We start from the raw sequence: 23,726 nt of genomic DNA on the forward strand, positions 1-23,726 counted from the left end.
CGGAACAATTTGACATATCACAAAATAAAATGTTTACATGAGGAGTGTCATCGGAACCATTAGGCAAATCGCACAACAATAAATTGGTAGACAAGGTAGTGACATCGGAACCATTAGACATATCACACAACACTAAATTGGTTAACAAGGTAGTGATACCGGAACCATTAGACATATCGCATACTATTTAATAGAATTGAATATTTAACGATGATGTCATTAGATAGAACATTGATATGTTAGTCTTCTTCAAACTGTTTACGTAAATCGTGATATGCGAAATAACCGTTTGGAGGATCAATAATGTAACTGGTAAGGGAAACTCAAAATGAAATGAAACAATCACTTTATCACACTGCTTATCAGTCCTACTGACAAGCTACCAATGTTGGTAACGTTTTAAATGAAAATCGATGTCAGCGGCCGAAATAGTAAGTAGTAATAGGCCCTAGTGTCCTTGACGTCAAGGAATGATCAGCTTGGTCAGCAAATATCTAAATACATATTTTCCTGAATATTTGACGAAAGAAGATACTGATACTTTGCCATGCATATTTTTGATCAATATGTATTGATCCTGTTTGTAATAATAAATTGCTTGTTGTTCATTAGATTTCGTTTTCCAAAAGATGTCTTCAAATACTGAAACAACCAAATTAAGCCAATCGCTGTAAGACTTTGACAAATATAGATACGTGAACGCTGATCATTGTATTGTAATGCAGTTGTATTTGATATAACAGTCATTGTTATGAAGAGGAAATCAAAGCAAACGACTCGTGGCTGAAATTCTCACTACCGACAAAGTGTATGGATAGTTAGTATTCACTGTATATTTCTAAATCACCGAATGCAGGCATGATAATTTCCAGCTGATTAACAATGGTAAATTATTTCATTTTGAGAGGGTTATATATTAAGACTTTCGATCAATGTCAATTTAAAAGATGGCTCTGTGAAAAAGCTGATTTCATAATTATCTATGTATTTTTTGTAAGTAAAATTTCAAATTCCATTCAAATATTTAAAATGTGATATTTCAGACTTGTTTAGTCTGATCTAATCTCTCCCTTATATCTGTGAAGTTTAATTATCTTATTTACTCGATCCACGTGCCTCTAAATTGTTTTATGAATATATCAATAAATGACTAAATGGATGTATGAATACTTTAAAGAGTTTTCTTTCCAGAAATTCGAAACTAACTTCTAATTTCTTTGAAAATCTTATATGAAAAGGTATCCATTGTTCTTGTTTTCATTATTTTTTTCCAAAATATCGAAAATGGAACCTCTAAAGAATGATAAACCTTGCAGAACTTTTTTAATTGATCAATGTTTTACACCTTATTCAAATATAGAACTTCACATTACAGACCTTGACTAGCAGTCCCTAAAGTTGGCTGTAATGGTCTCTGGATTTTGAAAGCGCGTCTTACATAGATTCTACTGCAATCTGTGTAGTTATCACGCTACAAAAAGTTTTATAGACACATTCCCTCCAAAAAAGGACTCCAAAAATATATATATACCTTGAACAGAATAAATAACTATACTAGCTAAGGACTAGTTTAGGACCGAATGTGTAAACAGATATCCAGACTTTAAGGGGGGGAAAGTAAGTTGTAAAGGATTGACGAAAAAGAACAAAATTAAAACTCTTATTCAGTCCCCATTTTTATTATCATGAATGGTAACGGATACATATAAACACACCGACTCCTGTTTTAAATATTGTTCTTGTACAACAATTAAGTTCATGCTAATTATTCAATCAGTTTTCGATGTAATATTTCCCGGCCTCTGCAGACAGTTTTTCGTGTCCTTAGTTTGTGCGTATTTTTTCCAGAGAAATCTGCAAATGAAAATGTCAATATGATCCTTGGATGTTGAGCATGTGCATAACATTTTTCACGTCCAAGAGCTTAAATTATTTTAGAAATACCAGTCATCGATCCCGATTTGAACAACACAATTTCTCTCCTCAGTTGTCTGATTTTCGGTAAGTCGAAAAGGCCTATTTAAAGCTTTAGTATCCATTTTGTCCAGTTAATCTCTTTATTACTGCGAGTCACTTGGCATGACGGGAAGTCCACTCTGTTTTGCCTGAAAAATAATTATAAAACAACGTATATATGTAAATGTACATATTTAAGAGATAATTTTGTTTTAGGGCTTTTTGCGCTGAAGGTATCTACTAAATTATGATTGTGCTAATTTCATATTCATATCAATTTCTATGTATTGAGAATGCAACAATTCATCACTTCGTTAATCTGTTCAAATTCATTAATTTGCTAAAATATTAGCGGGCTTAAAGAAATACATTTACATTATTTTGTTCGAAACACATCTTCCAGAAATAATCATATGTTATATCAATATAAGATTTTTATTCTATGGAAAACATAAACATGTCAACGATTACTCATGATTTCGTCCTTGAGTACCAACTAGAACCACATTAAGATCAGTAACTTACCTGTAAAAGGTTGATGATGTCATCGTAACCTGAGCTACCACAAGATTTAATTCGTTTCACTTCGTCCTGATTTAAAACAAAAGACATATAATTACATTAGATATCACAAAAAATTCTTCGATATTCGATATGAAACTTGTTAAATATTTTCGATTTTAAACCGTAAGGCAATTTATGAAATCGATGGCAAGTATAATTTCCAATTTTTCATATGTCCTGTAAAGTAGTCAATCCATAACTTACTTCAATTATCCAAAGGAGTAAGGCTTTTATATGAGGTCTGAAGCTGCACATTTGTGTACCAGATGGTACCATGGACGCTCTTTTGCCTGGTTGCCAGCCATTACTATAATGGAAATTTTGTCCAGTCACCACGGCTACTAGTAAACCGGCCAACAATAATTGCGCCACTAGGATCTGTGTGTAGGATGTCATTGTCTATGAAAAGAATATATGAATAATAAGTGAAATACTTATAAAAATAATAAAAACAAATGCAATTAAAAAAACGTGATGATAGTGCATGTTAGAATTTAATAATTTTCGAATGACTTCCAGTTGTGTTTATCCGGTCTAATGTTTGGTACAGCTGCTTTGTTTTGGGCAGGTTTTTTCTGCTACAGGTGCTATTTAAATCTACGAAATCCTCAAATATTTATTCTTAAACTGTAACATTTTCATATTGTTTTCACTGTTTGAACTAACAAAGTATTCTTTTATTTGCTAATACAATCGAAAACACCATTAATTGTTTGTTTTTGTGACGTACACAACTTAGCAGTTTAAACCCACGTACAGACTTACTCCTTACATTTCCCGATGTAAATTGACAGCGAGGTACGTAATGTGGTTTTGTGCAGCTGTATTTAGGGTTTCCGAACCTACTCATCAAGTTAGTAGTAATGATTGCCGACACGTTTCATGACATTATAGTAATTGTTTGTCGCCACTAAACAGAGGTAGCCGCTAATAGATCAAGCGGAAGACGATTACCACGCTGATTAGTCAAATATTCAGTCGAGGAAGTTATACGGCTGAACAAAGCCAGTAGTCGCTCATAATATTATCTGCCAAGTGGACACGTTATGCGGCCCTCAGACACTAGCTTCGAAGGTTATTGTTTTCGTTGCTTTGGTCGATAAAAGTTTTTACCACGAATTTGTCGCCCTTATTTTTGGAACCTGATAAATAGACTAGAATTTCTTATTACTTTTTTCAAAATAAAAATCTGTAGTATACTACGAAAGCCTTTTGTTTGTTGCATTCTTGTTTGATTTATTGATCAAATATCAAAACTTTTATTTTGTACGTATCCTCTGTCTTATTTACAGGGTATTTCAAACGGTCAAAAGGTAAAGAAACAATGTAACTCCTGCACAGTTTGCACACCGTTAGAGCGAAATCGTCAAACTTCATGTACATGTGTAAAATTTTGAACAACAACTTTCATTGCACAACCGCTTTTACAATCCCTCATGCATACAGTACATGTAGATCAATGGCAAGAAGAAAATAATTTCCTACCTCAATATTACGGAATGAAAATCATAATTTCAATTTAAGTGCTCTGTATAATAATCAATATTAATATGTTATCATCAACTGTTTCGAAAGGCACGAAGTTATTAGTTTTTTTTTTTTTTTTTTTTTTTTTACAAAACATTTTAAGTGCATTTGAATGTGCCACATCTACATCACCTGAGAGTAATGTATGATGAACACTGATATATGCTTGTATTTTGATGACTTATACTATTGCAGTGAAACATAGCTGAAGTTTTGCTAAAATCCTCCCATAATATCAACTGGCATATCCTCACTGGTTTATATGATTCCAACGTATATATTTATTAAGTTTGAATGGGGATTTTTGGAGAGACGTGAAGATGTGATATAATTATTCTATGTTGTTATTATAGAAGGATTAATTACCCTTTTAGAATATATACCATTGTCTTTGACTAGCGATGTTTTCATGTTATATCTCCTCTATTATTGGAGCAATAATTTTGGTTGGTGCGATGTTTTATTGTAGGATCCTTTGTTTGTGTTATATCGTTATCATCCTTTAAGGACGAAAATATGACTAACCATCAACGACACTTTAAGGAAAGAAAGACACGTAGTAAAATATTATGTATTAGAAACAATTAACACTTGCTGTATATGTTTCCCCCGTTATTTTCTAGTTATACAAAATCAACATAATAATTGCTTCTCATATTAATGTGATATTATGGTGAGCATTATCTGCCATTCTTTATGATAGCGTCCCGCTAGATTTAGTATTGGCTTTATTTGATATGTATTTAATAAGCTGATATTCTTGAAAATGTAACTTGCCATAGTCACGATATAGTTTTCTTCGTAACAGAAAATAAATACATTTTTTCCTCATAACTTAGAGAAATATATAAAATATGTACAATCAAGGTTATAAACCGTAAATTTATTTTGGGGGATGATGCTATTTAGACATTGTCAAACGTTATGAACGATTTTTAAACCCTTATACCATATTCTATTTGTATTATTCTTAGAAAATACTAAGATATTTTTGAGATATAACATTTTATTGGAAATATATTTACTAAGTCTTCAGAAAAGTTTTATGAGACTGTTAAGACTAAGTATAACGTACAAAAGTATAACGGTTTGACAAGCAAGTTGTAATATTGATACAATACAGCCGATGCTGATTTGTTAAGTTCTACTCTAGTAAAAATGATAGTAGCTCTTACCTTATTTTGTGGCCGGTATGTATGCTACCTGTTGTCCAATCAGCTCTCCTGTTCTCTCCTACTTGTGAGACAATGGCAGAATAGCAGAGCCCTGAACATTTTATAGTGCTGGCGCAATCCTGGAAGACAGGGAAGAGCACCTGCTCAGAACAATGATGTATAGTTATGGGAAATGAACGTGCCAAATAGTGAAGCTTTTGGCTAGATTAATCCGGGAGTGATTTTGGGGCCTTATACACGAAGGTATTGTTACAACCTATACAATTTAACTCCCCCGTAGATGTTTGTCCTGGTGGGTAATTGCATTTCCATATATGATAGCTCTTTTTTCAACTTTAAGCGTTTACTTGTTCAATTTGTACGTCTTCAATTATGCTGATTGGTCGGATGTTATTAATAAACATTTTTTTAGAAAAATGTTTGGTAGTTTTGGAAACACTAGTTCGAAGCAAATAGATCTCTTGTTATTAATTGAATGTTTGGAAATAAATTTTAATAACAGGCTTTTTATTTTTTATGCTATATATAATTTACAATTTGATATATTTTATGGGTACAGGCCTTCGTAGTTAGCACATGCACACAGGGATTTTGCTACTTAAAAAAAATTACGCTGTTTAATATCAAATTGAGAAAAATGAGGGGGAAAATCACATTTTAACTTTCTCTTAAAAAATATATAGAATTTACTTATAATTATGTGAAATCGCATTATTTGATGGTTCAATGCATACGCTGAAGTTAAAACCCCAATAATCTAGTATAGGCGTGGAAAAATTAAGATTACCAGAATGAAGTTTTAAGTATTTTCTAAATACTACATCAAATGTAAAGTTCCAATGTTTGTTCATTTTTCTTGAAATAAAACTTTGGTTTAATTCTAAGTACAATCACTTACCTAGACATACCTAAACATATCTTAGTATGGAAAAAAGAGATATTTGGGAATTTAAGCAAGATTTGTCAAGGGGAAATGGTCAGTTATTTGTCCGCAAGGTACACATGAAGGAAAATCTCTGGCGTCAATAATATACATGTACCAATATTATATCTCAACGAAAACAACGAACGTTGATACACAGCAAAGGTTTCATGTTCTACAGTAACATATCCAGCATGTAGTCGTATCCCACAGCAGACCTTGAATCTTGTTTTGAGTGTTTTCTTCCGGTCAACAGTAAGAGACAAAACAAACTGTGTATATATTTTGAAATTGAAATTACTTATTGTGAGTATTATATCGTCCCTAAGATACTAAGTTAGGATCCTAGGATAGCTAAGGTAGGGCCCTGGGTTGCTAAGTTAGGGCCCCAGGTTACTACGTTAGGGCCATAAGATATAAATTTAACTATGCAAGGCCCTAGGCTACACCGTTAGGGCCGTGATGTAGCTGTTAGGCCCTATGTTACTAAGTTAGGGCAATTAAAATTACTGGCTATGAAAGACCCCAGGTTACTATGTTAAAACCGTTTCTCACGCCTTTGTATATGTGTGATACATTTGTCCCATGTAGAACACCCTTGTGGGATATCTCTAATTTAATTACTGTAATTATTATCATTGACTTATAAATTCAGTCATATTGTTACTTTAGTTGAGAATTTATAGGCGGAGGAATATGATATGATGTCAAACATCAGTCGGCAGTTTCCAAAAAGCCGATCACCTCTAACAAACATTAATTCATATTTGTTGTTATATTGACACTTTGACAGTCAGCTTATTTTTCATTGTAAACCATACTCTTTTCATCTTTCCAAATACGTAATAGGTTTTATTGTCGGTAACCGAGAAAAGATCCAAAGTTTCTATATGGTTTCGCCATGTTGGATCGATTTCCAAACGCTTTTTACGAAAAGGTGTGAGAAAAAATAGTCCATCATATGTTAGATATGTGGGATAGGGAAATTCTATCCTCGGGTGTAGAATTTGGGATTAGAACCTCGACAAGCCTCGGTTCTGATCCCAAATTGTACACCCGAGGGTAGAATTTCCTTGCTGATAAACTTAACTATTTCTAATCACCTACTCGCATCTGCCCTGTAAGTTTAATATCAAGCCACTCATAAAATCTGATGTGATCATTTAATCGTGGTAAGGAATCATGAAATAAATACTGTGGAATAGAGTGGGAATAGTAAGGAGGCCGTATTTGAAATTTGGGCGTAAAATAAATTTGTTGGTTAATCTTTATTATATAAATATTTATTACGTATATACCTTAAAGACATATAAAACATTTCAGGAAGGGTTATCAAGTTTCTAAACACAAGCATTATTTCGAGTTGATTATTTATAGTATTTATTTTTGTCTCGATACGTTTGAATACCATCTCGAAATGACCAAATATGGCGCATATTCGCAATCAATGTAAACTGATCGGGACATATTTATGTATATCTCCGACAATTACCTTGTTATATCTCAGTCAGCCTCGGGACCTTTGTTTTCCAGCTGCTGCACGTCAATAACTACATACACCTCGGCCATAACTGCATGTCCAAGGGACCTCCAATCAGTATGTTTATTGACGAAGCGATGAACTGGTCAAATAGAGTGGCCAAGCATCAATTATTCATCTACAGCAGACATTGAATCTGATAACATCCTGAATTTGAATTCATTTGAAAGAAGTAAAACTCATATTGGCCTTAAAACGGTAACTTTGTCAGTGTGTGTATTTTACATCTATTATTTGTTGACAGAAAACGGAGCTTACCGATGATTACACCGTTTCCGAATCGTGCAATAATACCTCCGAAAATGTTTAATCAGTTAGCCAAATACGCTTTATAATAGGATATAGTTCTCTGAATAATTCATCAGCTGGCGTGTTTCATCCTGTCTCTATTTAGTATCCGTTGACTACATACCAAGTAGATAATTGCTTTGGCTCAAGAATTCGAGAAAATTCTGATAGAGGAAACGAAACCGTTGATTAATTTAAAAGTTATAAGCCACAGATAACAAAGTTTAATACTGCAGTTCATGTTTTGTATAGTAAGGTGTATTTCATGGTAAAATGTTACACACGACTTAAAATCGTATTTAATTTGCATGCATTAAAGATCTCTGACAAAATTAAAGCACTTGCGAATTATTTGAATATATTCCAAATTCGTTAACAGTGGAATGTTCAAGCTTTTAGAAAAATGTAGGAAAGTGAAGATGCTTTTTTTACACTAGGCACAAATAAAACTTCAATAGTTTTCTCCGCACGCCTACGTATATCAATCAGAGAATTAGTCTTTTCTGAATAGCTATTGTGGCTCGAAGTACATCAGTGCTTGACACAGAAGTACCGGAACGATACTTCAATATTTTAATGGGTGTCGCCGTAGGAATTTTGAGGATATCATCCTTCATAATAAAACAGTTAAGTTACTTTTAATATCATTGCGACGTGGCGATTTATTGATTTGTAACTCCATAGTATGGCTGCAAAATATATTTAATCTTCAGTTGTCATGACCATGAAACATAATTTAGGTGTCGGTTATAAAATTAGAGCATGGATGTACGTAACAGGTAGGCTCTTATACTTTTCATTACAACCATCTACGTGTAGACACAGCCCGTAGACGCTTACTCCTCCAGAGAACCTGGCATTATTATCCTTGTTTTTTTCAGGAGCTTCCATGCAAATGTATCATTTGTTTATATTTTGCCCTTGTGTAATCGATTTTGAGTTCGTTATTATATCGGTGCTATTTACCTAAATTATATACCACGTTTTTCTGTTTCACGTAGCCTTCATTTCGGGGATTCGAGCCAAGCCTTAGCTTGCTATTTTATAACTATAACAAAACGAAAAGTGGCATGGTAGAAACACTAAGGGAACGGATCGCCATGAACGCCGGGGGGTGGAGTGGGTGATTTTGATGAATCGATGTTAGAGGATGGATAGCATAATTCTAAATTAAGTAATATACTCGGAGTGAAGTAATTATAAACATGTCAAATCAATCATGCTGATTCGTGTTATAATTTTAACACTGCATACTCATTTTGTTACACTATAATCCGTGGAGTTAATGAACATGTCTTCACCTTCGCATTCTAGAAATCATTTTTGTCAGTTTATTAGGTCACCTGAGACGAAGTCTCAGTTGACCTATTGCAATCGCCTTTTGTCCGGCGTCGTGCGTCGTGCGTTGTGCGTCGTGCGTCGTAAACAATTTACATTTTCAACTTCTTCTTAAAAACTGCTGAACTAAATTCAATGAAATTTTACAGGAAGCTTCCATGGCTGAGGGTGAACCAAAATTGTGAATTATATGGTCCCCACCCCCCAGGGGCCTGAGGGGCGGGGCCAAAAAGGGTCAAATTGACTAAAACTTCAAAAATCTTCTTCTCTACTCTCAGATATGGTGGAATCAAACACTCTTGATAGATGAAAGGGTCTTAAGGTGCTTTACCAAAATTGTGAATTTCATGACCCTGGGGTGTCACGTTTGCCCCTGGGGAGGGGGTAAACTTTACTATAGTTTATATTGGGGGAATCACATTTTTGACTATTATTTGTTGGATTTGTATTGGAATTCATTCTAACTTGTATCAAATTATCAGCATGGGATGACACTTTGATGGTATGTACATGTTGGCCCTAGTTGACCCCCAGGGGCTGGTGGGTGGGGCCAAAAAGGGTCAAATTGACAAAAAATTCAAAATCTTCTTCTCTACTCTCAGATATGGTAGAATCAAATACTTTTCATAGATGGAAGGGTCTTAAGGTGCTTTACCAAAATTGTGAATTTCATAACCCTGGGGTCTCACGTTTGCCTCTGTGGAGGTGGTAAACTTTACTATAGTTTATATAGGGAAATCACATTTTTGACTATTATTTGTTGGATTTGTATTGGAATTCATTCTAACTTGTATCAAATTATCAGCATGGGATGACACTTTGATGGTATGTACATGTTGGCCCTAGTTGACCCCCAGGGGCTGGTGGGCGGGGCCAAAAAGGGTCAAATTGACAAAAATTTCAAAAATCTTCTTCTCTACTCTCAGATATGGTGGAATCAAACACTCTTCATAGATGAAAGGGTCTTAAGGTGCTTTACCAAAATTGTGAATTTCATGACCCTGGGATCTCACGTTTGCCCCTGGGGAGGTGGTAAACTTTACTATAGTTTATATAGGGAAATCACATTTTTGACTATTATTTGTTGGATTTGTATTGGAATTCATTCTAACTTGGTTCAAATTATCAGCATGGGAAGACAGTTTGATGGTTTGTACATGTTGGCCCTGACTGACCCCCAGGGGCTGATGGGCGGGGCCAAAAAGGGTCAAATTAATTAAAATTTTAAAAGTCTTCTTCTTGCATCCCAAATAAGGTAGAATTAAATACTCTTCACAGATCGAAGGATCTTAAGGTGCTTTACCATAATTGTGAATTTCCTAGCCCTGGGGTCTCGCGTTTGCCCCATGGGAGGGGATAAGCTTTACTATAGTTAAAGGGAAATCACATTTTTGACTATCATTTGTTTTATTTGTTTTGAAATTCATTCTTTCATTCAAATTTACTGAAATATTTCAAAAATCAGGTGACCGTTAAGGCCCATGGGCCTTTTGTTCTTATTTGATTTTTTATCTCTTGTACACGATTTGTTAAGTCCTACAGTAATACATTATTGTATCTACGTCATTCCATGTACATGTAGGTTCATTGTACGAGTGTCCACACCTCTGAACAAATTTTAATGAAATTTTGCTGAAAGCTTTCATGGCCGAAGGTCAACCAAAATTGTGTCCACACCTCCAGGGGCTTGAGGGGAAGGTTAACAAGGGATCAGATGACTGAAACCGGAAAACCTTTCTTTTCGTTTCACGCTAAGTACAACGATAGTCTGAGCTTAACATATTGGTAAAATATTGCTTGACCTTTTGTGATTCCCACAGTACCAAAATAGATTGTCATGGTTCATTGGTGCAGTGCTGTGTGACTTGTTAACTGATATGCGGGACCAAAATGACCGTTAAGACCTTTGGACCTCATGTTTTTTTATTTTTTTATTTTGTGAATTCTTTTTGGTCGGTTAAAGGGACATCACGGTAAAAACGTTGTTATTTTCATTGAATGTACGTTTTTTTTTATACCTTCCAGTTATGTTTCTGTGCTATCCCATATTCACAGTCGATCCCTATGTCTAGCTTGACCACTCGATTTAGTTGGGAAACCCCCTCTAAATTTAACGCGGGAATTATTTTTAAGTCATCACGTGACTGTGTTGAAATCGAGACATTTTCATCCGTAAACACAAACACTCGATAGCTTACAAGTCGAAATATTCCATCTAGGTTAGTTGGATAACGACGTTATACATTGTTTTAAATGTTTTAACACTTTCTGCATATATTCCGGCGTAAATATGTATGTGTATATAAGAGTTATCCCACTGCATATAGTAGTGAAAGACTGCAGCGAAGTACTGGTACAGACTGTATAAATATTGTACCAAGTTTGTTATTGCGTATAGACATAGCAGCAAAATGCGAGCAGCGTACGTATTCATTGTTCGCTTGTTTGAACTGTTCCCATCTACTGTACTGCTTCCCAGTGTAATTCTTACATTGTATTTGACCATTTGGCCATTCTTCTTTTTGTTGCTGAAGCTGTTACCGTTTTCAACCGCGGTCGACTCACATGGGATCTCAATTTTGTTTTCAAGTGTTGTAGTTTTTGGGGGCAAGCGTTATATCGTGTATGACAAACAATTTATATATCCAGACTGTTGAACAACGAATTGTGATTACCTTTTTAGCCCACCATCATCAGATGGTGGGCTATTCAAATCGCCCTGCGTCCGTGGTCCGTGGTCCGTCCGTCCGTCCGTAAACAATTCTTGTTATCGCTATTTCTCAGAAAGTACTGAAGGGATCTTTCTCAAATTTCATATGTTGGTTCCCCTTGGTGCCTAGTTATGCATATTGCATTTTCAGACCTATCGGAAAACAACATGGCCGACAGGCAGCCATCTTGGATTTTGACAATTGAAGTTTGTTATCGCTATTTCTCAGAAAGTACTTAAGGGATCTTTCTCAAATTTCGTATGTAGGTTCCCCTTGGTGCCTAGTTATGCATATCGCATTTTGAGACCTATCGGAAAACAACATGGCCGACAGGCAGCCATCTTGGATTTTGACAATTGAAGTTTGTTATTGCTATTTCTCAGAAAGTACTTAAGGGATCTTTCTCAAATTTCATATGTTGGTTCCCCTTGGTGCCTAGTTATGCATATTGCATTTTGAGACCTATCGGAAAACAACATGGCCGACAGGCAGCCATCTTGGATTTTGACAATTGAAGTTTGTTATCGCTATTTTACAGAAGGTACTGAAGGGATCTTTCTCAAATTTCATATGTAGGTTCCCCTTGGTCCTTGGTGTTGCATTTTGGGACCAATCCGAAAACAACATGGCCGACAGACAGCCATTGTCGCTAAATCTTAAATTTTATATATAGGTTCCCCTTGTTTGAAAAGTACTAGAGGGCTGTTTCTGAATTTACACAGATTAGTAAGACTTAGAGGAAGGGAAAAGTAGAGAAAAGATCAATCTGACATGGAACCTATAAAGATCATTCAATGGTGGGCGCCAAGATCCCTCTGGGATCTCTTGTTATAATTAATGCTTTATGTTTTTATGTACACATTTCATCAAAATCAAATTGTCATAAGGTTATATCTTTTAAATATATATGCAATAATATAAAAAAAAATGCAAAATAAAAATTACTTTACCGTTATGTTCCTTTAATATGACTTTCGGGGGATTACGTAACATCTATTGTCTTCATTCTCAATTTGCGTTATATTGTTATTTCCATCATAACTGCAACTGTAATATCTTGTGCTGTAGTTTTGGGTTACATTTAAACATCATACTCGTATATGCCTCGATATAAAGATTAAATCCGAAAGGCTTGTTTCTCGTTACATATATTTTTAGATTCAGAGCATATTTTTGATCGATATGAGAGTAAAATTGTGTCGATTCTATTATATTATGCGAGCTTCAGGTCTGCAACATTGATATATCATATCTTTACTTCAATAATCATGCACGAATATGTTAAAAAAAACGATTGGAAACGTTATACTATCACATTAATCTTCATAGCCGACTTTCAGAAAAGGATTTACAGTTGGTTATGTTCTAATCAAGGGTTTACTTCTATCTACAAAAATAACAATCGCTCTGGGGTCGGTGTGTCTTCGTTCATACAGGCTAAATCGTATAAACTGAACTTTAAATTGAAAACAAAATAGCAATTATGCCCAAAACAGATCCCTTGTGAACTGTCCCAAGGAGAAATGCAGTAGGTTCATTAATCCGAAAGTCTAATTAAAAATCTTATCTGAAAAAAATAATTACTCTTTTGCGGTATTTGTAATGCAAATGCAACATTTCGAACCTGTTTCATCATCATTATTCTGTTTCTCAAGGAAAGTTCCACATACCAAAACTAAAGATAGCATCCCAAATGAATAAGTTTCATGATTAATATTTGTTGTGTCATGTTTTTAAAAGCAGTGTTTTGTGTATAACGAATTATGGAAGTGTGAATAATGCATTAAGGTTTACGTATATGTTTTTAAGTATATTGTTGAACAAATCCGCGAACGTGCATATACTCTGTAGAAATTGACATTTTTTTTCATTTGTAATATAATCGACCAATCAAACGACATTTCTTTAATTACTTAATTAAGTTCAATAGTATGTCATCAACCAATTACATATACTGTACGTTTCGAACATCTCTCCTCCTTGAAGTAACAGGAAATGTAAAGATACTGATTTTGTAACGTCAGGATGCCTTTGGCACCTGCCGTTATAGTCGTGGTGGGTAAATGTTGTTAGTGACACTTTTGTTTCCGGCTAACAATTCCTCTTTTCTGTCATACAAATGATATACATCCGCAGCCTAATATATAGTTCCTATTTGACAGCAATTATTGACACGATTTAACTGATGGTTCACGTGTTTACTGCAATTATTTAAAATGAAAAATGGACGTTTGGTGTTCTGTACTATTTCAGAGTATTAATATAAACATTTTCCTCGTCAGTATATTATACAATTTTGTTGGCGTAGGATTACTTAGTTCTGTCTCAATCCTGTCTTGAAAACGAAAGTAAAAAAAATCAATTTGATCGTCGTGGAAATTTACATGCATTCACAGAGAAACTATCCACATGTCTTAGACTCATATGTTCATCATGAGTTCATATGCAAGGAACATTTCATATAAGCCCAAAACCAACCCTATTTTACGTAGTCAAATGCAGCCGAGCATTCCACGAGATAACTTCAGCTGTCACGTGACTAATCACTTGATCATCACTAATCGGCCAAAATGGCGGTTATGTCTTATGTAACTAAACCAACGACCGTTCGCAGTTTCATATATTCATTTGTCCGCAAGAAATACCACCAGGAATTGAAGGCAAGTTGTAACAAACTACATTGCCGTTTTTCATGAGGATTTTATTAAATAAGGTTATTATTTGTTTATTTGAAAAGAATCTAACGATTATGATCCGTGACTGATGTACTGGCGTCTTGTCAAAACTAGATATCTCTCGTCGGACAACGCGACCGCAATTTTCTATCGGAGTTAAATATGGTATTAGGGGTCATAAAATATATGTTTGCTAGGCCTAATTAACATCTTATAGTATAAATAAAATGATAAAACTTAGGCATGTACATCTTGGATTTTATCTTTGGCTGTACAACATGTTCTGTTAATAGACCGATTTGTCGTTCAGTTGATTTTTTTTTCAAAGTTTACAAGCAGCTTTACTGATTCAGGAGTATATCAATAATCTTTCTCGAGCATTAAAGAAATAGGGAAATAACTATACTCAGCTATTAGAAAGTTGTCAGCAGATCAATATGTTATACATGTTTTCTTGAATATATATAGAATAGGAATAACCAGATTAAGACATTTCATTTGATACAAATGTAACTGTCTGAGTATAAAATCCAATTTTAAATTTCTTATTATATGACCTCAGACCCTGACGTTTCTCAGGGCCTTTGGCCCTTTGATTTCTATTTTCAGAAAATCTCAATTTAAAAAAAATCAACGACATAAAATTACATTGATTAGAATGACCCCTACAATGATACTAGAGTCCTTAATGATAAGAAGAAAAGAAAAGAAATCAAAATTTTCACAAGTCTAAATAAGGATACAAAACGTTGCATTTTCACTGTTTTTATTCAATTATCCATATAAACTATTGATATTCTTTTAAAGCATTGCAATACCGTGTCATCAATAAGATTGCAATACTCACATTTGAATTGCATTATTCGCCGAGAAGGACGGCAGTGTCTGCTATAAAGACCAGTGACATATTCATTAGGAAACACTTCCATTGATTTTAATGACAGATGTCCTCGGGATTTGCTGTTACCCGTATGCCACATATTAATTCCACAGAATTTGTTGTTACCCTTTATGCCACGTTGTATTTCCCCGGGATTTGCTGTTACCCATATGCCACATTTGTACTCCCCGGGTCTTTTGTTACCTTGTATATCACGTTTTAATTCCCCAGAATTTGTTGTTACCCTGTATGTCACGTTTTAATCCCACAGGATTTGTTGTTACCCTTTATGCCACGTGTTAATTCCCCAGAATTTGTTGTTACCCTGTATGTCACGTTTTAATCCCACAGGATTTGTTGTTACCCTTTATGCCACGTTTTAATTCCCCAGGATTTGCTGTTACCCGTATGCCACATATTAATTCCACAGAATTTGTTGTTACCCTTTATGCCACGTTGTATTTCCCCGGGATTTGCTGTTACCCATATGCCACATTTGTACTCCCCGGGTCTTTTGTTACCTTGTATATCACGTTTTAATTCCACAGGATTTGTTGTTACCCTGTATGTCACGTTTTAATTCCCCAGGATATGTTGTTACCCTTTATGTCACGTTTTAATCCCACAGGATTTGTTGTTACCCTTTATGCCACGTGTTAATTCCCCAGAATTTGTTGTTACCCTGTATGTCACGTTTTAATCCCACAGGATTTGTTGTTACCCTTTATGCCACGTTTTAATTCCCCAGGATTTGTTGTTACCCTTTATGCCACGTTTTAATTCCCCAGGATTTGTTGTTACCCTTTATGTCACGTGTTAATTCCCCAGGATTTGTTGTTACCCTTTATGTCACGTTTTAATCCCACAGGATTTATTGTAACCCTTTGTTCCACGTTTTAATTCCCGAGGATTTATTGTCACCCTTTATGCCACGTTTTAATTCCCCGGGATTTGCTGTTACCCGTATGCCACATTTGTACTCCCCGGGTCTTTTGTTACCTTGTATATCACGTTTTAATTCCCCAGGATTTGTTGTTATCTTGTATGTCACGTTTTAATTCCCCAGGATTTGTTGTTATCTTGTATATCACGTTTTAATTACCCAGGATTTGTTGTTACCCTTTATGACACGTTCTAATTCCTCGGGATTTATTGTTACCCTTTATGCCACGTTTTAATTCCTCGGGATTTATTGTTACCCTTTGTTCCACGTTTTAATTCCCCGCGTTTGTTGTTACCTCGTATACCACACTGTAAGTCCCCGGGGTTCGATCCTTCCCTGACTGCCACCCGTTAAGTCCCCAGGGTCTGTCGTCACCTTATAGCCAACATTATTAATCCTCGGAATTCGCTGTAACCCTGTATGCCACGTTTTAAGTCCCTGGGCTTTGTTGTTACTTTGTATGCCACGTTGTATTGTTGTTAATAGTGGCACGGCTCAGATGTACACATGTATTTGATGCTCTTTTATAATTTTCTTTCAATATATTAAAATACGAGACAGATATTCGTTTTGTGTTAATTGAATTCCCCTTTTATACTGTAGTTAAACAATTGCTTAGGTCCATATTAATTTCCCCACTTTCGTCCCTAGCATTGCTAATGAATCATGCAAAGTTCATGTTAATTATTTGGCATGTTCTTTGTCGATTGAGATATTCGTATTTAAGTGTAATATTCACTTGTGTGACTTTTATTCGATCCTATGATATATTGTTGTTTGTTATGTTATGTAATCCAAAATAATACATGGTTTATATCTTTCACAGAGCTGTGACCAAAGTCTTAAACACAAAACAGAGCTGGTGACAAAACTTGAAGATAAAACCACACAGCTGGTCACCACACTAAAAGACATGGAGAAGAGGTGGGTTGTTAAAAAAAATGAAAGTATTCATTTAAAGCCTTCATTACCAGTTTAGGTAAGACCCTTTCTTAGTAAATTAGCATTTTCTGTTAAGTATTATATACGTATACAACGTTGATGGTCTGTTTATGAATTATTGCTTATTTTGCGATGTTTTTTGTTTTGCAATATCGCAAACATGATAATTGTACCTTGTAACATGACCATACACTTTGTACCGAATTGAATCATTGGTGAAAGTTAAAACATTCTAGAAAATGTAATATAAAAAACATAGAAGCCCATCAGGACACTGCAAACGGGATTATTGTAAATATTTTCTGTATCATATGATGTATCACATGATTATATGTTAATGCTTAACGTAATATTTAGGCGAATTTTATATGACTGTAAAACTCCTTTTTCTAAAATTCCACATATCGTTTTAAAGACGCCATACATGTAATACTTGTTATATTATACCCGTCTCGATATTTGAGAAAAACGAATACACCGAGTTACATTAAAGATGAAGATAATACATATTCTGAATTCTGAAGTCCATAAACAGTAATTGGCTGGACGTTATATAAAGCAACATCATATTGAAATATCTGTATTCTTCACTTAGTTGTGATGCATTAAATATAAACAGAGAATACCGATATGCAATTGTAATTCAAAATCTGAAATCCAAGAAAATTTGAATGAAAAATTCCGCAAAGGTTAGGGTTTCATATGGTTCTATTTTATATAAAAATCCACACAAGCATATACGTTTTTTAGGTCACCTGAGACGAAGTCTCAAGTGACCTATTCTAATCGCCTTTTGTCCGTCGTCGTCCGTCGTCCGTCGTGCGTCCGTAAACTTTTTACATTTTCGACTTCTTCTCCAAAACCACTTAACAAAATTCAATGAAATTTGGCAGAAAGTTTCTATGGCTGAAGGTCAACCAAAATTGTGAATTATATGGTCCCCACCCCCCAGGGGCCTGAGGGGTGGGGCCAAAAAGGGTCAAATTGACTAAAACTTCAAAAATCTTCTTCTCTACTCTCAGATATGGTGGAGTCAAACACTCTTTATAGATGAAAGGGTCTTAAGGTGTTTTACCAAAATTGTGAATTGCATGACCCTGGGGTCTCACGTTTGCCCCTGGGTAGGGGGTAAACTTTACTATAGTTTATATAGGGAAATCACATTTTTGACTATTATTTGTTGGATTTGTATTGGAATTCATTCTAACTTGGTTCAAATTATCAGCATGGGATGACAGTTTGATGGTATGTACATGTTGGCCCTGGTTGACTCCCAGGGGCTGGTGGGCGGGGCCAAAAAGGGTCAAATTGACTGAAATTTCAAAAATCTTCTTCTCTACTCTCAGATATGTTAGAATCAAATACTCTTCATAGATGGAAGGCTCTTCAGGTGCTTTACCAAAAGTATGAATTTCATGACCCTGGGGTCTCACGTTTGCCCCTGGGTAGGGGGTAAACTTTACTATAGTTTATATAGGGAAATCACATTTTTGACTATTATTTGTTGGATTTGTATTGGAATTCATTCTAACTTGGTTCAAATTATCAGCATGGGATTACAGTTTGATGTTATGTACATTTTGGCCCCCGTTGACCCCCAGGGGCTGGTGGGCGGGGCCGAAAAGGGTCAAATTGACTGAAATTTCAAAAATCTTCTTCTCTACTCTCAGATATGGTAGAATCAAATACTCTTCATAGATGGAAGGCTCTTCAGGTGCTTTACCAAAATTGTGAATTTCATGACACTGGGGTCTCACATTTGCCCCTGGGTAGGGGGTAAACTTTACTATAGTTTATATAGGGAAATCACATTTTTGACTATTATTTGTTGGATTTGTATTGGAATTCATTCTAACTTGGTTCAAATTATCAGCATTGGATTACAGTTTGATGTTATGTACATGTTGGCCCTGGTTGACCCCCAGGGGCTGGTGGGCGGGGCCAAAAAGGGTCAAATTGACTGAAATTTCAAAAATCTTCTTCTCTACTCTCAGATATGGTAGAATCAAATACTCTTCATAGATGGAAGGGTCTTAAGGTGCTTTACCAAAATTGTGAATTTCATGACCCTGGGGTCTCATGTTTGCCCCTGGGTAGGGGGTAAACTTTACTATAGTTTATATAGGGAAATCACATTTTTGACTATTATTTGTTGGATTTGTATTGGAATTCATTCTAACTTAGTTCAAATTATCAGCATGGGATGACAGTTTGATGGTATGTACATGTTGGCCCTGGTTGACCCCGGGCTGGTGGGCGGGGCAAAAAGGGTCAATTTAGTTGGCCGAAATATTTCAAATCTCAGGTGACCGTTAAGGCCCTTTGGGCCTCTTGTTTATGTAAACCGTACTCCTCGTTTTACGATATACGCAAAAATACGAAAATACGGTTTGTCGAAAATTCAGCTAGACCAATTTACAAACGTTCACATGGCCCTGGTTGCGCCACAGTTTGCCATATGCAATGTTGCTTGGAATTCCACGTATATATTAACTGTTTATGTATAATGCCATTTGACATTAAGCATATATCCTGACAAGATTCTGAAATTTGCGTATCATCATTTCGCCATTGAACTTCGAAATCAGTTATTGCAATTATACTATGTTTGCTTCTGCTTTCAAATTATTTTCACTTGTATTCCCTAAAGGAATGTGTGAGCAGATAAAAACTTACTTTATATATATTGCTAGATTGCTCCCCCAGTATTCAGCGGGCCTACCCTCCTTTTTATAGTGTTAGCAGGTGCTGCATAGAATCAAATAAGCTCGATTGTATGTTAATCATCTCGGTAAGAAAAAACGTGTCAGTACGAGCAATAAAACCTCGCCCACTTGGCTTTTGTCATTGTTTGCCATACGACTTGTACACAAAATATTTTGAGTGCAATTGTTCTGTACATCTAGCGAGCATTACGGGATGTAGTTGTCTATGTTTAGTGAAAGGTACCGCTGCTTATGTACAAATAAGACCTTCAATTGGAGAAACATGGTAATACAAAGTTGATACAGCTTTTCTCATAAAATTTCTGTATATGTCTTGATCACGTGGACGTTGGTCAAGTGGACTTTAAGCCATTTGCCTGTCATGTTTTGTGCGTCCACCATCATTACCTTTTTCCGTCGTCCGTAAAGATTGCAATGTCTCCCTGTTTTCCCTACAACAATAAATGCTATTAGTTATCCTAATTGTGACCAGTTATCATTGGGCTTCTGTGAATCGCGGGATGCTTATAACGAATTTTGATTTGATGAACAATTTGTCATCCCGCCACCGTTTTCTTTCGGTAACTATCTTGAATCTATTGTCGAGGTGATCATCATTACTCATTTTCTTATTAATCGAGACATTTGCCTTTGAAATTCCACCGGGTCATTGGCAACTAGAATCGATCTTAGTAATACTGGCTTTGTTCGAAATAGACACTATCTGGTAGTCACTTTTTTCTATTACCTCTTTAGTTTGATATACATTATCAATTTTAGCTAAATGTATCAGTTTTTATGCCACTGTCTAATCGGGAACAGGGGGACCATTGTTTTATTTTCTTACCTCATTACTTCCGTCCGTCCGTCCGTCCGTCCGTCCTTCCGCATTTAATCGTGTCTGGGCTCCATCTCCTACCGGAACTTCATACTTGGGACATTAGTTCACCAAGGTTAGATAGTGTGTCATGCACCAATACAGTAGGCCATTCTGGTCTAACCTTTAACCATTGATATACGTCAAAGAAACAAATTGCTTGGCTCTATCTACTATTCTGCTAGCAACTGAAAATTTATATTTCGCAGGATCTTTATACTTTGGGCAATGGATTCATACAGGTGAGGCAGTATGTCAGGTTTCAAAGTTGTCACTTTGATCTACACAGTTTCCTTTATACTTTTCACTTGAACTTTATACTTGAAGCATTGGTCAACCGAGGTTGGACACTGCCATTCACCAAGACTGAGTCACTTTCAGCTAAATTTTGACCTTTGAACTACATCACAGAGTTGAACTTGAGGCATGGGTTCACCTGCATTGACCAAATTTCGCCTACTAAAACATATGACATTACAGAATTAATTCCCATTAATACCACCAAATGCCATTATTAAATATCCATTGTTTATAATTAGACCCTTCTCGAATTCATCATTTGTGCGGTATTCTTGGCGTATAACTACACATTCGGTAGTCGACCGTGTATGAATGGTCTTAATCTTCTCAATATCAAAACCTGAGAACATACGACAGTCTCAAATTTGCAGCACCATTTAAAAGTCTTGACTATTCCAAATTGAAAATGAAATGATGATCTATATTATATTGGCCTAAATGCGTCCTGGTATCAAACAAATATTATATTAAGATTGTCCATCGTGAATTGTTTAATAATTTGATTTGCCATTTTGTTTTAACTTATCTTCCTGTTTTTGCTGTTGTGTTTCGACTGTATGACCGTAGTATATATTATAGTAAAAAGAACGTCCTGTGTAGCTGTCAGTCCGCCAGTACGTCAGTCCGTTCGTCCTGTTATAATATTCCTATATATATTCTATAATTTACCCCAAATTATTCTTGAATATATTAGCCTCCTGGGACTAAGTCCAGAAGATCTATTTCTATACCCCTAGCGTCAGCGTCGTCATGGTGTCATCCGTAGATAGTTAGGGTACATTTTTTAAATAAAATTGTTTTGTACATTTTTTAAATAAAATTGTTTTGTATTATTACCTATTAGGATACAGCTTTGGTATTTGACATGTAATTCTTTGGAATCTTTTTTCTCCTGTAGAAATGTGTCGATTGTTTTGCCATAATCAATGCAATATCCAGGTGAGCGATATAGGCCTTCTAGGCCTCTTGTTCCGATTGAAAGAGTGCTCCTTTTCTGAGTTTTCTTTATAGGAATATAAGTTTAATAATAGACTGTTAATACTACTGGTCTGTAAATCGATAGACATTTGTTTAATTTCAGGTCTAGTCGATCCCTATATAAGGACATACACATATTTACGTCACTGGCCTGTTATCCATAATGCATTGCGAGGTTCGGCCGATCGACTAAATGAGATGTGATCACATGATCTCTTTTACTACGTGTTTACTATGCGAAAAACACGTGTTGCGTGCATAAATATCTTTTTTTTTTGCTCTGGGTAATTCATTTATGTAATTTATTGTTCAATATTTTGTATCAATAAATTTAAAGTTCACAAGATTATAAACGACTTCACCTTTGGAATTACACGTTTTTATAAAAGACTGAGAAAATAAAGCACCGAAATCGTTATCAATAATGTATTCACATACATGTATTTTTGTACTAGGACACATGTCAATCAATGCGTGTATCGTGGAAACACGCGTAACACACATATCACGAGAATTAAGTAGTTTTACAATTAATACCAGAGTTCCAGGTAGAAATTGGCCGTATATAGATTAAAGTGACATGACATTTTGAAGTGAGGGAATCCCATTGGAGAAGCCCCCAATTACAATAAATAATCTAGTATGTACATGTAATATATATAGAGGATCTTACATGAGTGGCTATATCATATGGAATTGATTAAATCTTTCAATAATTTGATATGCCATGGGCCTTTAGGTGTTTCTAATAGAAAAATTAAGTCGATTAATAGTACAATTGAAATGTGTCAACAACTCACAACTTTTAAAAGCGTTAAACAATTGGTCTTTTGAACATATAAAAAATATTTCTTCAATGAAAGTAAGATAATTCCCTGTAACTGAGAATGATACAGGAATTGATTGCGATGATTGACGAGAATGTGAGAGTGATGCCTGAAAGTGTAAAAGATGAATGGGTGACAAGAATGAAAGTTGAGAAAATTAAAACAGCTAGCAAAACAATATTACTGTAATTTTTGACCAGTGTTCGGGAACTAGTAAATGAACAAACAATTCCCGATTTTTCCTGTATAAATATACTGCATTTGGATACCAGTTTTTGTGTCTTTGTTAACATCCAAGTTACAAATTCCAAAGGTAGAATATTGAATTTATGTGTATAGTTTACATTTCGACAATTTTTATCGGTTGATAAGCCATATTCTTTTACCCACTGCAGTTTTTGCAACATTATTGACAAATCATTATCTAATGAATGAAACAGGTGACTGATGCGTAAAAACAGATCATGTGATCACATCTCATTTAGACGATCGGCTGAACCTCGCAATGTATTATGGATATTATGGATATTATGGATAACAGGCCGGTGACGTTAATCTATGTTTATGTCCTTATATAG

General features: G+C 35.2%; 2 protein-coding genes across 5 annotated transcripts in view; one reads left to right on the plus strand and one right to left on the minus strand.

Moving 5' to 3' along the window:
• LOC117332120 (RUN and FYVE domain-containing protein 2-like) overlaps positions 1-23,726 on the plus strand; it is a 59,351-nt gene that overhangs the window by 25,436 nt on the left and 10,189 nt on the right. For all 4 annotated transcript variants that reach the window (XM_033891025.1, XM_033891004.1, XM_033891011.1 and 1 more), the window contains one exon: positions 17,346-17,443. In XM_033891025.1, coding sequence (XP_033746916.1) covers positions 17,346-17,443 — 98 coding nt within the window. The remainder of the gene's footprint in view (positions 1-17,345; positions 17,444-23,726) is intronic.
• On the minus strand, positions 1,664-5,350 carry LOC117332158 (prepro-gonadotropin-releasing hormone-like protein). Its single transcript, XM_033891046.1, has 4 exons — positions 5,223-5,350; positions 2,725-2,919; positions 2,482-2,547; positions 1,664-2,105 (listed from the first exon to the last, which is right to left on the minus strand). Exons 2-4 carry the CDS (start codon positions 2,914-2,916, stop codon positions 2,061-2,063), a joined length of 303 nt encoding a protein of 100 aa, XP_033746937.1. The 5' UTR covers positions 2,917-2,919; positions 5,223-5,350; the 3' UTR covers positions 1,664-2,060.

The sequence above is a fragment of the Pecten maximus genome, chromosome 1 (assembly GCF_902652985.1).
Source record: "Pecten maximus chromosome 1, xPecMax1.1, whole genome shotgun sequence".
Classification (NCBI taxonomy): domain Eukaryota; kingdom Metazoa; phylum Mollusca; class Bivalvia; order Pectinida; family Pectinidae; genus Pecten; species Pecten maximus.